The 12,175-nt window shown below is 50.6% G+C and overlaps 4 protein-coding genes across 4 annotated transcripts; 2 read left to right on the forward strand and 2 right to left on the reverse strand.

The window, feature by feature from the left end:
• Nucleotides 1–187: 187 nt before the first annotated feature.
• FMAN_07234 (uncharacterized protein) lies at nucleotides 188–2,049 on the forward strand (the record flags this gene model as incomplete). Its single annotated transcript, XM_041830832.1, has 3 exons — nucleotides 188–244; nucleotides 300–890; nucleotides 946–2,049. 3 exons carry the CDS (start codon nucleotides 188–190, stop codon nucleotides 2,047–2,049), a joined length of 1,752 nt encoding a protein of 583 aa, XP_041681456.1.
• Nucleotides 2,050–4,463: 2,414 nt separating this feature from the next.
• On the forward strand, nucleotides 4,464–6,118 carry FMAN_07235 (putative IDP1-isocitrate dehydrogenase (NADP+), mitochondrial; the record flags this gene model as incomplete). Its single annotated transcript, XM_041830833.1, has 3 exons — nucleotides 4,464–4,890; nucleotides 5,082–5,618; nucleotides 5,694–6,118. The coding sequence occupies 3 exons, from the start codon at nucleotides 4,464–4,466 to the stop codon at nucleotides 6,116–6,118; spliced, it is 1,389 nt and encodes a 462-aa protein (XP_041681457.1).
• A 1,281-nt stretch (nucleotides 6,119–7,399) lies between these two features.
• FMAN_07236 (uncharacterized protein) lies at nucleotides 7,400–8,476 on the reverse strand (the record flags this gene model as incomplete). The annotated part of the gene is made up of 2 exons (XM_041830834.1): nucleotides 7,400–8,231; nucleotides 8,295–8,476. 2 exons carry the CDS (start codon nucleotides 8,474–8,476, stop codon nucleotides 7,400–7,402), a joined length of 1,014 nt encoding a protein of 337 aa, XP_041681458.1.
• A 737-nt stretch (nucleotides 8,477–9,213) lies between these two features.
• On the reverse strand, nucleotides 9,214–11,536 carry FMAN_07237 (uncharacterized protein; the record flags this gene model as incomplete). The annotated part of the gene is made up of 5 exons (XM_041830835.1): nucleotides 9,214–9,841; nucleotides 9,892–10,735; nucleotides 10,785–11,170; nucleotides 11,223–11,439; nucleotides 11,497–11,536. 5 exons carry the CDS (start codon nucleotides 11,534–11,536, stop codon nucleotides 9,214–9,216), a joined length of 2,115 nt encoding a protein of 704 aa, XP_041681459.1.
• Between the last annotated feature and the right edge of the window lie 639 nt (nucleotides 11,537–12,175).

Here is a 12,175-nt window from a genome sequence, read left to right on the forward strand (position 1 = left end):
CACGGTGCATGCACAGGCCAGCTAAGCTACAACGTGATGACGGAGCTCCCTTGAATGAATCGAGTCCCTGAACGTGGAGCTACATCTCCATTAGCATTTAGCGCCAAGACAACACATCTCAACAAGGACGACAATACACTCCATACACAATTGAATTATATACATTTAAGCCAACTGACACCTCATCATGGCCGACGCAGAAGAGAAGGCCCGCAAGGAGAAGATTGCTGCGGCCAAGAAGCGTGTTCGATTACCCCTCCCTTCTTATCCTGGCTGCTTTCGCTAACATTGCGACACAGGTCGAGCAGTTGAAGAAGAAGAACAATAAGAAGGCCACTCCAGCAGCAAAGCAAACAAAACCAGAACCAGCCGAAACCCCCGCGCCCGAGCCCGGCGCTGAAAAGGCTGAGGCCGCCCCAGCCAGCGAAGAGAAAGCCGTCGAGGAACCCAAGAAGAAGGCTCAAGAGAAGCCACCTGCTAAGGAACCCGCGCAGCCGCTTAAAGTGGACACCCAGGAGAGCAGCGATGAAGACGACGATAGCGATGAGGACAGCAGCAGTGACGAAGAGACCTCGGCTTCCGCTACCCCCTCTCTCGCCCAACAGTCGAAACTTAGATCTACATCATTTCGTGCCGGCGCCATTGCCTCAGGAGGTGCTGCGCCTGGTAGCCCTTTCAGTCCCGATGGTGAAACTGCTCCAGATATCTACAGAAAGCATATGGCCAGGATCGAGGAATTAGAAAAGGAGAACAAACGTCTATCTAAAGAGGCAGCAGACTCGGAGAAGCGATGGCAGAAGGCCGAAAACGAATTGGCCGACATACGAGAGGCCGATGGTGAAGATGCAGAAAAAGCAGGTGGACAAGAAGATGGGCTTTTGGATAGTTTGGTAGGTTATAATGCATGCAACCACAACCGCGCTCAATCCGCTAACTCTTCCATAGAAGAGCCAGGTTGCCTCACTTCAACGTCAAAACACCCAGCTCCAACAACAGGTATCGCGAGGACCTGGTCATGGCCACCGTCCGTCCATGTCTGTGGCCTCGCCTCCAGCAGATCTGAAAGCTGAGCTTGAGGCTAAGACCGCAACCATTGAGTCTATGGAAATTGAAATCTCGAAACTGAGAGCACAGGCAGAACGACACGCCAGTGGATCATCGTCCGACAAGGAACAGGTTACTGCTCTGGAGGACAAACTAGCTCGTGCTGAAGCTGCGGCGGGCAAGGCTCAGCGTGAACTACAGGATCTCAAGCATAACCTCGAGAGGACAGCTGAGAAGGCAGTCCGCGAAGGCAGCGAACGAACAAGTGCTGAGACCAAGATCAAGACTCTCGAGCATGAGCTCGAGGAGGTGAAGAGCGCTCGTGATGAGCTGGAGAAGAAAGTTGAGGCATTGGATAAGAAGGCGACAACCCTGACTACATTACATAAGGAGCAAGATTCTCGCTTACAGGCAATCAAGAAGGAGAAGGAGAAGACGGAACACGATGTCACAGAGTTGAGGGCACAGGTTGAGAAGCTTGAGAGCGAAAATGCAAAGCTCCGAAGCAGGAAGTCCATGGAGGGTGGCGGCGGATTAGATGATGAAGGTGTTGATGAACTTGAGGACGAGGAACGCCAGAAGCTTGAGAGAAAGATCCGAGCGCTGGAGAGCGAAGTGCATGAGCTTCGAAGTGGAGCATGGATTGAGAAACGCCGCGAACTGGAGGCAACTAGTCCAGGCTTCCATGATGTCGACCTCTCTCCTGGTCATGCGATGTCTCCGACCCAACGTAGGAAATCAGGACCTGGAGGAGGAATTGGTGATTTCTTTACGAGTGGCCTCAACGCTCTGGCCGGTGGTAATGATGATGATTTCCTTGAGGACGACGATATGGACTTTGACGAGGATGCATTCCGCAAGGCGCAAGAGGAGGAGTCAAAGAGACGGATCGAGCGGATCAAGGAGATTAAGAGATCACTTAAGCATTGGGAAGGTTGGAGGTTGGACATTGTTGAGAACAGAAGGGGAGGAAACGAAGGCGTTGGTGAAATCTTTGACGTTTGAGCTGATGCAGGATGTTTCCGGTGTTGCTGGGTGGACGATGCCCAAGTAAGGAATGTATATTAGAATAGAAAGAGATTCCGGGACGATGAACGGGATGGACATCGATGATTACTTCCAGCCACTGTGGCATACCTGTTTCCGGTTTTGTTTCCGAGACTTCATGAAATATGAGTTGGTCTCCTACCCTGAGCTTGATAAGCACCACAGAATGAAAGGGCAGCTCAGTGCTACCACAGCAACCATTGGTTTCGACTGAATGAGGTATTTAAATGCCTGTTCATTCCCTTGCTGTCGGAGGGCCCGTGAACTTTGATGATTCCCGCGGGACAAGTACGTATCCGACTCGAACAACGGAATCAGACACGCACAGCTGTCTTGAGGCATGTTGGAAATATGCTTACCCAGAGGCAATGATTGAGTTAGAACTATATTCGGAAGCTCGTAATCACAACATATCCCGACTCTCAAATCCGGCATCCAATGTCGGTATCTCATTCCTTTTGCTCGGACATCAACCGAATATCATCCCCCGATGACGGCGCGGAGAGTGGATACGATGACCGGAGATCCGAGTTGAAGAACGGAGATGCGCTCCGCGCCGAGATACAAGAGGCCGGGAGGTGTTATTCCCGGTAGAGTGTGCCAAAAGGGTTTATATAAATCAATCGATATGAAGCTCAAAGCATCATCATCCAACCTACATCAAATGGAAGATCTGAGGCTTGCATCGGACCCGCTTACTTCGGGCTCATGTTTCAAGGTCGACCACCTATAGCCGTATCAAAATGCAACAGAGAAGCTTTCCCGCACTCGGCGACAGTAACACCGAGATGAGACAAAAAACGAGAGCAGCTGTCATGCACGAGATGTAGCGCCTAATTTAAAGCCAAGCAGCCATAGCGTCCGGCGGTAGTCGTCGTCCCCCACTGAGCGGGGGACCAAGTGCGGAACCCATCGACACTAGTGTTAACCGTCGAGGCTGGGACTGGCTGGGCATTTTTTTTCTCTGCTTGCAGCTTTTGATGCGGTGCCCCAGCTCGGTCAGGTACCGAGCCTCGTCCCCAAAAGAACCTGGCAGGAAGAGAAAAGGAATACTCGAGACACACCCTGAGAGTTGGGGGGACGTAATTGAGGCTACGAGGGGTCTAAAGACTCTCGAAAATCATCGTGAGATGGTCAACTGAGGTCAAGTTGAGCTTCATGTTGGACAAGAACGTCATATGTAGACACTTTAGATAGGGAGACTCAACCCCTGTCATATCACAGCATGCGATTGTCTAAAACGATCATGTCAGCCACGTTTGATATCCCGCACCGCATCATCCGTCTTCGGCCTTGGACCCTACAAGGCTAAAAGGAAAAGAGAACAGTCCGTTGTCGGAAGAATTGGATTTGAAATGTTCCTTTGTCCTTCCTATTTCTCTCTCTCGATTTTGGCTGAAATCCCATCTCTACATCATCAACATTGTTTCTCGTCAACAGCTTCAATATCAGAAGAAAACGACGTTTCGATCGAATCGAGTCTTGTAAGTGCAGTTTTTATATGTCATGTCGTTGCTAGCTTCGCTCGTTGTCAGTGGTCAATTGTCAGCCACAACAGGTGTCATGATACAGTTGTATCGTCATTGACCAACGATATTCCTCATGAGCATTTTAGAAGATCGCAAGGCCTTTTCTAGATTCGCCTGATCTGAGGATTCTAGCAGCCAAATACTATAGATCTGCTCTCGGATTGGATCATTCTATTTCTGCTGAATTAAAGATGCACTACCCAAGCCCTCATGGTCCTGTCAGGACAAACATTTCTTAAATCTCACACCCCTCTCAAGAGGCCAGAGGCAAAAGAAAACACTCAAAACATGAATCGCCTCATAAACCATTTCCCCTCTTCCCATTCTTGCTTACGCGCGGATCTGTAACTAACACCTGACGAAATCCCCCAGCTTCCAATCGACTAGCGGCGCCTCTCGATCAAATTCACCCCGTCTCATTGGGGGGAAACCACGCATCCATCACACCCGCCTACCCAACACCTACCCCATATTCTCCTTCCCCCGTCGCATCGTCGGTTTTCCTCTCGGACGCCGCACATCAACCGAAAACCTATCCTCGGTTGAAGTTTAGAAGGTGCAAAACCGCACCCCAAGCACCTTCCTGAACCCGACCTCCGACCTCCACTTCCGACCCCAAACCAACCGCTTGCCCGTCCGTGTTGCAGTTACACCCCGCGCTGGGCACTTGCACTTGCAGTTTGTAACGACTAGCGACTCAAGGAAAGTCCCAAGTCGAGCCAAACTTCCGGCGACGATTCCCGAGTCCAGTTCCCGTACCTGGCTGCCTTACCGTACCCAGACCCTTTTTATACCTCTTTTATAAACTCCCAACTTCTTCCTCTTCTTTTTTTTTCGCCCATCATGCCCGCCGCTGTCTTCGCCTCTTCCGTTCAGCGATCTCTTCTCTCGTCTTCGCTGCGCCGTGTAGCTGTTAGTTCATCCGCCGTCCGCCCTCTCCGAGCTTCCTTCGGTGCTATCCAAACTATCTCTCCCTTCGCCGTCCGCACAATGGCTTCCCACCAGAAGATCAAGGTCAAGAACCCCGTCGTCGAGCTCGACGGTGATGAGATGACCCGCATCATCTGGCAGGTCATCAAGGATAAGCTCATCCTTCCCTACCTCGACATCGACCTGAAGTACTATGACCTTGGTCTTGAGTACCGTGATGAGACCAACGACCAGGTCACCATCGATGCCGCCGAGGCTATCAAGAAGTACTCCGTCGGTGTCAAGTGTGCAACCATCACCCCCGATGAGGCTCGTGTCGAGGAGTTCAAGCTGAAGCAGAGTAAGTTCATTCCCATTCCGACCCTGTCTTAGTTCGCGTTGCGCCTCGATGTTCACCCCGCCAATCGCAACCCCGCATACATGAGGCATGCAGGAAAAGCAACATGAGGGGAAGCAAGCAAGCAGCAAAAGCGAATGAAACCTGCAGTAGTCAGCTTAACAAAATTGAACTCGGCTAACTTGCATGTCCAGTGTGGCTTTCCCCCAACGGAACCATCCGAAATGCCCTTGGTGGTACCGTCTTCCGTGAGCCCATTGTCATCCCCCGCATTCCCCGTCTTGTTCCTGGCTGGAAGAAGCCCATCATCATTGGCCGTCACGCCTTTGGTGACCAGTACCGCGCCAAGGACGCTGTCCTACCCGGCCCTGGTAAGCTCTCCATGGTTTACACCCCCGAGGGTGGCCAGCCTCAAGAGATTGAGGTCTTCCAGTTCAAGAACGGCGGCGGCGTCGCTCAGACCCAGTACAACACCGACGAGTCCATCACCGGTTTCGCTCATGCATCCTTCAAGCTGGCTCTTGACAAGGAGCTCCCCCTCTACATGAGCACCAAGAACACCATCCTCAAGAAGTACGATGGCCGATTCAAGGATATCTTCCAGGAGATCTACGAGTCCACCTACAAGAAGGACTTTGAGGCCAAGAAGATCTGGTACGAGCACCGTCTCATTGACGACATGGTCGCCCAGATGATCAAGAGCTCCGGCGGCTACATCATGGCCCTCAAGAGTAAGTCCATCCTTGTGGTCTGAACACTTGTTCAGGCTCTTTCTACTTGAAACGCATGAGACCTAACATCTACAGACTACGACGGTGATGTCCAGTCCGACATTGTCGCTCAAGGCTTCGGCTCTCTTGGTCTCATGACCTCCGTTCTCATCACCCCTGATGGCAAGACTTTCGAGTCTGAGGCTGCCCACGGTACTGTCACTCGCCACTACCGTGAGCACCAGAAGGGCAACGAGACCTCCACCAATCCCATTGCCTCCATCTTCGCCTGGACCCGTGGTCTCGTCCAGCGTGGCAAGCTCGACGACACCCCTGAGGTTGTCGCCTTTGCTGAGAGCCTTGAGCAGGCTTGCATTGACACTGTCGATATTGACGGTATCATGACCAAGGATCTTGCCCTTGCCACTGGCAAGTCTGAGCGCAAGGACTATGTTACCACCAACGAGTACATGGATGCCGTTGAGCGCCGCCTCAAGCGAACTCTCAAGGAGAAGCTGTAAATGCATTGTCATCTGCCGTTTTTCGCAGCCTCCCTTTAGCATCTAATTCCGCTTCCACCTTTCTGGCCTCTTATGCCTCCGCAAAGAGTAGCCACTATTTCATGAACTCTTAAACAATCGGCGTCGAATATGTTGTCACAACTTGAATAGCATCTCACAGTCTTGAGAACCACAAGAGCGTCACCTCTTGCGATCTCTTGGCCACTCACTTCCTCAACAGAAAGGAAGTTGACATCGTCAAGAGCAACCATGAACCGGAACCTTCTGCACAGGCACACGCAGTTGGCTAACGACTTATGAAAAAGCATTCCTCCATCGTCATTGTGGTTGGAAAGGATGTTGGGTTTTCTGAATATGTAAAAGCAAAGATTTGAAGAGGAGACAGCATGTATCATGCGACCGAGTATTGGAAAGCAGATGCCATGTAGAAAGCAAGCTTGTTCTTAGCATATAGACAAGATGGGATACCCAGCTTTATAGTTTTCTTCACCTAGATCTTCCCTGGCCTTTCGCATTGTGACCACTCGTTCCCCATAGTGCATTCCTCCTAGTGCTTCTTTAGTCGCGGGTCAATGGGTGATAGAGTCATAAGATGTGCTCAAATTGAGCTTAAAGCAAATCTATTGGACCTTGAAACATGTCCCTGGACCTCTTCTCACATGTACGATACATCAATGCACAGCTGCTCTTGGTAGATGCCGCTTCAGACGCCTCTTTTTGTCATACTGCTTGCTGTCAAACCTCGGTAGTTGTCCGTAGCTAGCGTAACCGACACCCAATCTCCAAAATAATTCCCTGTTTCAGAAAAGCAACAATAACAACCAACTCCCTATTTCCCATTTTCCCCCGTTCCAAAGAAAACAGATGTGCGTGTTCCTAGCTTCAGCGTCTGTATGCAGCCCCGTGGCGGGGACTGCCTCGGCTTAAGCCCGCACGTGTATATAAAAATATGAAAAGGATCGCATAAAAGGCTGACATCAAAGACTGACAAGTACAGAGGATAAACACACCCGTAGACCCGGGTTGACCCGATCGAGATGGCCTCGGTTGGCCGGAAGGAAACCCGCGGTTGTTGAAGCATGCTATTCTGATGCCGGGGATTTCGCATCCATACGGATTCTGTCCGTAGGGTTCCGTTCTTCGATTTCGATATGTAGTAATACAATTTTGCAAGTTTTGACCATACAGTCGAGAGCGGTTACTCTCGCTCTAAGAACAGCGCCTCTCGTTGCAAGGTTGCATGTCTGAATACAGACGTATCTGATCAGCCCTATGCCGGGCCTATTCAGCAGAAGCTAGAGGAGCCTCCTTATCTTTCTTGGACTTGCGTGCGCTTGGTGTGCCTTCTGCTGCTTCGCTCTTACGCTTCTTCTTCGTTGGCCTCGTCGATGAACCACGGGGCTTGTATCCCGTGTCGTCTTCTGCATTTCTCTTGCGCTTACCCCTGACAGCAGGTGTTGATGCAAGCTCCTGGTCCTCGTCCATGCTGGCGTCCACATCGCGATCCGCGGCTGCTGCTGAGCGAGCTGCAGCACTGACACGCTTGCCCCTTGTGCTGGCTCTTCCACCGCGCTCACCTCGTGATCCACGCGTCTTGCGCCCGCCGGTATGGCCACCTTCAGCATCGTCTGCGTCTCCATGTGCTTCTCCGTCCTGGAGGAAAATCTTAGGGGCATGTTTACGCAGCCAATTTGTCACACTTGTAGGATTCTTAAGATGTGGGTGTGACTGATGATGGTTGCCAGGATGAGCGCGGGGAGCGAGTGTAGGGAGCATATTCTCAGGGTCGAGGGCCATATCGATTTCGTAGATGTGATTGTCGATGTCATCGGCAGATAAGAAATCGGCGGGATAGGTTTCGCCATCGACAGCCTTAAGGTCGCTGACGGTTTGCGGTAATGTCTCCTTGGCGCTGGTGTATGAAGAATGCGGTACACTCTTGACGAGGTCTTCAAGCTTCTTCTTGGGTGTGTCTTTATGTAGCTCATGTTCCTCATCCAGGGGATGGACAAGCGCATCGGCTTGGGATGGGGGCTCGAGGGATACATCGACTTGTTTCTCGGGAGGAATTTGGGGAGAATTGTTGATTTCGAGTAATAGATCCAATAAGCGGCTATTGATAGCAGGTCAGTATCGTGTCTGCCGGTAAACAGTTGATGAACTGGAGATAGCCTACTCATTCTCTACAGCCAAGCGCTTGACCAATGCAGCAGCCTTGTCTTCTTGCTTGTGCAACTCCTCGCCATCATGCATCTTGTGATCGAACACGATGCGCATCTTTCTATACTTCTTCTTCCATGATTTGTATCCAGCGCGATGACGAGTGGCGCCCTCTGTTTTCACGGGGGACTCGTCCATTGCGAGGGAGGCTATGATGGACGCGCGATCGGGCGAGAGATATCGTCAATGAAACGCGCTGAGGGTTTGCGAATATAATCGAGATACGAAATGATCAATCGCGTGGTGTTTGTTGATGATACGAGTTGGCGATGTTTGTCGATGCTGAAGGAAACAATGGGACAAGTAGAGAGTGGCAGGGTTTTGCCAATAAGAATTGATGTTTTGGCGTATTCAGTTCTGTTCAGGGCCAGGCCAGGCCAAACCAAACCAGGCTGTGACGGGACCTACGGGTCTCTTCCATTCAGGTGGTGTTGTTCTCACATTAGATCGGTACGTACCTTACAGTAGCTCAGGCACCCTTGGCGGTTAGGTTGCCCCAGATCAGCTTCACAAGCACGGTTCTAAAATGTCCCGCGTACCGACTCGGAGAGGCTTAGGGTAGCACGCGACAGTAAAATGCAAACTTGGGGATGTCATAAGAGGTGTGAGATTGATAGATGAAGGAATATGATTGTAGTAAATTTCTGTATGTGACTGCTTGTTTTCTTTGGCTACTCATCATTATTCTGAGCAGCACACATAGATTCAGTTACAAGGTACTAAGTGAATCATGTACACACCAACAGCATACCATCTCAATGTCGGCGAGTTGTTCGAGCGTGTGTTGCAAAAAATAGTTTGGAGCCAAGTTGAAAAGCCTTTATTGTGCCTTTATGACCTGAAAATCTCATTATCTATTCTTCAAAGCCAAAGCATCATGGTGATAACTCCTTTCCCAGTGTGTCTAGTTCCTCCTTAATGAACTCGGCAGCATTCATCATCTCCGTGCTTCCATATACGACCCTCTTCTTAGCCCTGTCGCCTCCTGCTCGACTCACCCACTCCTGCAAGTTACCATATTCATCTATGCTGCCACCGCCAATTGTGAAAACGACAGCTTCACTGAATCCTTGTCTTCTTTGACCAAAGCTGGCTGTCTGTCCGGACACTTGGGAACCAGGCATGCCACCTGGAGTAGCTCCAGCCCCAGACCGCATGGCACTTGGTGCAGGCATGCTACCTCGAGCATTGGCGGATCTAGGATCGTAGTACTTGTAGTCCTCTGTCTTGGCGATAGCTGAAGAGGAGGCTGACGAGGGGTCCATGATCGATTCGACGATCTTCGTAACTGTAAAATCGCGATCGGCAGGGAGGAAGTTTTTCACACCGCTGATGAGACTCTCAAAGTTTGATGACAGACCAGTGGGCACTCCTGATTCTTTAAGTCGGTCGGTGAGACGAGACGACATAGATGAGAAGCGACCGAAGAGATCTGAAGTTTGAGCAGGCTGAGCAGTGCTGTTGATGGTAGTGAGTTGTGTCATCTTGGTTGTAGCGCGAACCCTGTCCTGGTCAGTATGCGTAAGACAAATCAATGCTTTTAAAGAACTTACTGTCGAACGTAGGGCAAACATGACACATCCGCGCCAGCTTCTGAGAGGGCCTTTCCGAAACCCTCGAATTCTTGTCGGCTCACTTCTTGTTCTGTACTCAAGTACCAGATGATGAACAATCGCAGCTTATCAACGGGTTCAGAACCTTTGGTACTGTCACTAATGATTTCCATAATCTGAGGTTTGGTCTGCTTCACAACATTCTCCTCCAGTTGGAAATAGTTGTCAAGCTGGCGATCCTTGATTCCTGTCAACAAAGCCGCCAGGATGTTCATATGCATGTCGAGAATGCCTTTACGCTCTCTCATTTCTGGAAGCAACGTTATTGCCTCTTTGAGATGCTGAGCGCTCGCGCTAGTATCGGCCTGCAAGTCCTCGAAATTTGTAACACCAGTCCTTTTCGTAATCGCAGCTGTTTCTTCTTTGTATTTGGTCAATTCGGCATCGATATCCTCCGCTACTTGAGGGAAAGGACTGCCAGCATTTTTGGCCCAGAAGAAGTCGTTCGTAGTCAAATCATAACCCTTCTTCGTGGGGCCTTTGGAAGGGTTCCCTTCTTCCGCAGGGCTTTCGATGGTGATGCGATTGAGCTTCATGTTGAGAACATCATGAACCAGACTTTGATATGTCCAAGAATGAGAGAGCATTGGTACCAAATCAACGTTTCGATCGAGAAGAATGAGTACGGGTCGAGAAGAGTGAGTACTGGATGCAGCGTTCGTTCGCGGTCCAGAGAAGAGGTTGTCCTTCGAGTTGAGGATATGGTCTCGGAGTTTTCGGTCGAGTCGCGCGGCGACCATATCTGCAGCACCGTCTTTGGGGCATCGGATAATAGGAATGACTCCTGTAAGATTTATCAGCATGTCGGGTTGAATACAGAATGTCTGGCATACCCATAGTAGCAATCACACTGAATAGACCACTAACGATCTTATCCACTACGCGATCAAGCTCCTCGTCGCTGGTGTTTGCACTGTTCAATGCCCAATACGTATGCTCTTTTTGCATGCCCAGACTGAATAGATCTGGTTCAGCGACAATGAAATTTAAGTATTGGTCAAAAAGCTGAGCAATATGTTCGGATGTTCCAGCAGCAGCAGTTTGTGTAGCGAACTCCTCGAGAAGGACACGAGGGAGGGAGGATAGGAAGTTGATGTAAGCGGGAGTGTAAAGCCCCTTCTGCAAGTCGGATGTAATGGCTTGGAGGTTTTGCGCATTCGGTTCGAGGAGGTAGATGACTGGGACATCGGGAATAGGGTGCCTTGCGCCGCCAATGTGCCTGCGCAGCTCATGTTAAACATTGTATATCTTCGTGAGGCTCGTCGACTTACATGTGCATGGTTACGCCCATTGACCGCAAGTCGCTGACGCGCATAACACTGCTGATAACATCCCGACCGAGGTCATCAAAGACCAGTACCTTCCAGATAGGGTTGCCATCTGCATCGAGGATAGGCGCAACAGGAGCAAGTAGACCGTTGGCGTGGGCTTCGTCGGTTTCGGAGGATTCGACACTCTCGTTCAAGTTGAGGATCTTCTTGAGCGACGCTGACAAAGGCATGAGTTAGAGAACGAGGGGCGCACTGAGTGTTGAGCATCACAAACCTATTTGGCGATCGCGCAGAGAGTTACCCTTGGTTGCCATACTGGCAGATGACGTCGGGGCGTCGAGAGCTCAAGGTGGTGATAGTGGGATGTAATTCAGGAGAATTGCCAGGTCGCTTGTTCACAAAGGACTCGATTGTAGGAGGCAACGTAAGTCGAAACAAGATATTGTAGCCTTAGAGGATCCTAGGTACAGAACCTTGAGTCAATCTTCAAGTCAAGAAAACGTACTGGTATCAATTAGGTTGGTAGCAGCTTGAGGCCACGATCCAATACTACGGTTGCTGGAAAGCTTCCCCGATGGCGCGCAAGCTGGAAGCACGGACCGATACAAGCGCCGACACGATTGGACATGGAAAGTGCCACGGTGCTGGGCCCGCTGGTTCCAAAGGGGCACTTGCCAGTTCAGTTGCCCACCGTCATGATCGTGTTTGTGCCTGAAATATGGGGCCACATCATAGCCAAACACGTCCAGGTCCGTTCTCTGAGCTCCATGCGAAATCGCCAGGGACTTCTCTTCATTCTCTTCGATCCGGCGACACTTCATCAACCACCATCAACCATCGCGACAAACGCTGACTGGCGCTCAGCAGGTCAAACGCGCTTATATATAAGCTGCGCTTGGTATTTTAATTCCCATCTTTGTGCTCATCCTCCGGATCTGCGCCCGCGTCAAACG

This window comes from Fusarium mangiferae (assembly GCF_900044065.1).
Source record: "Fusarium mangiferae strain MRC7560 genome assembly, contig: FMAN_scaffold005, whole genome shotgun sequence".
Taxonomy (NCBI): Eukaryota; Fungi; Ascomycota; class Sordariomycetes; order Hypocreales; family Nectriaceae; genus Fusarium; species Fusarium mangiferae.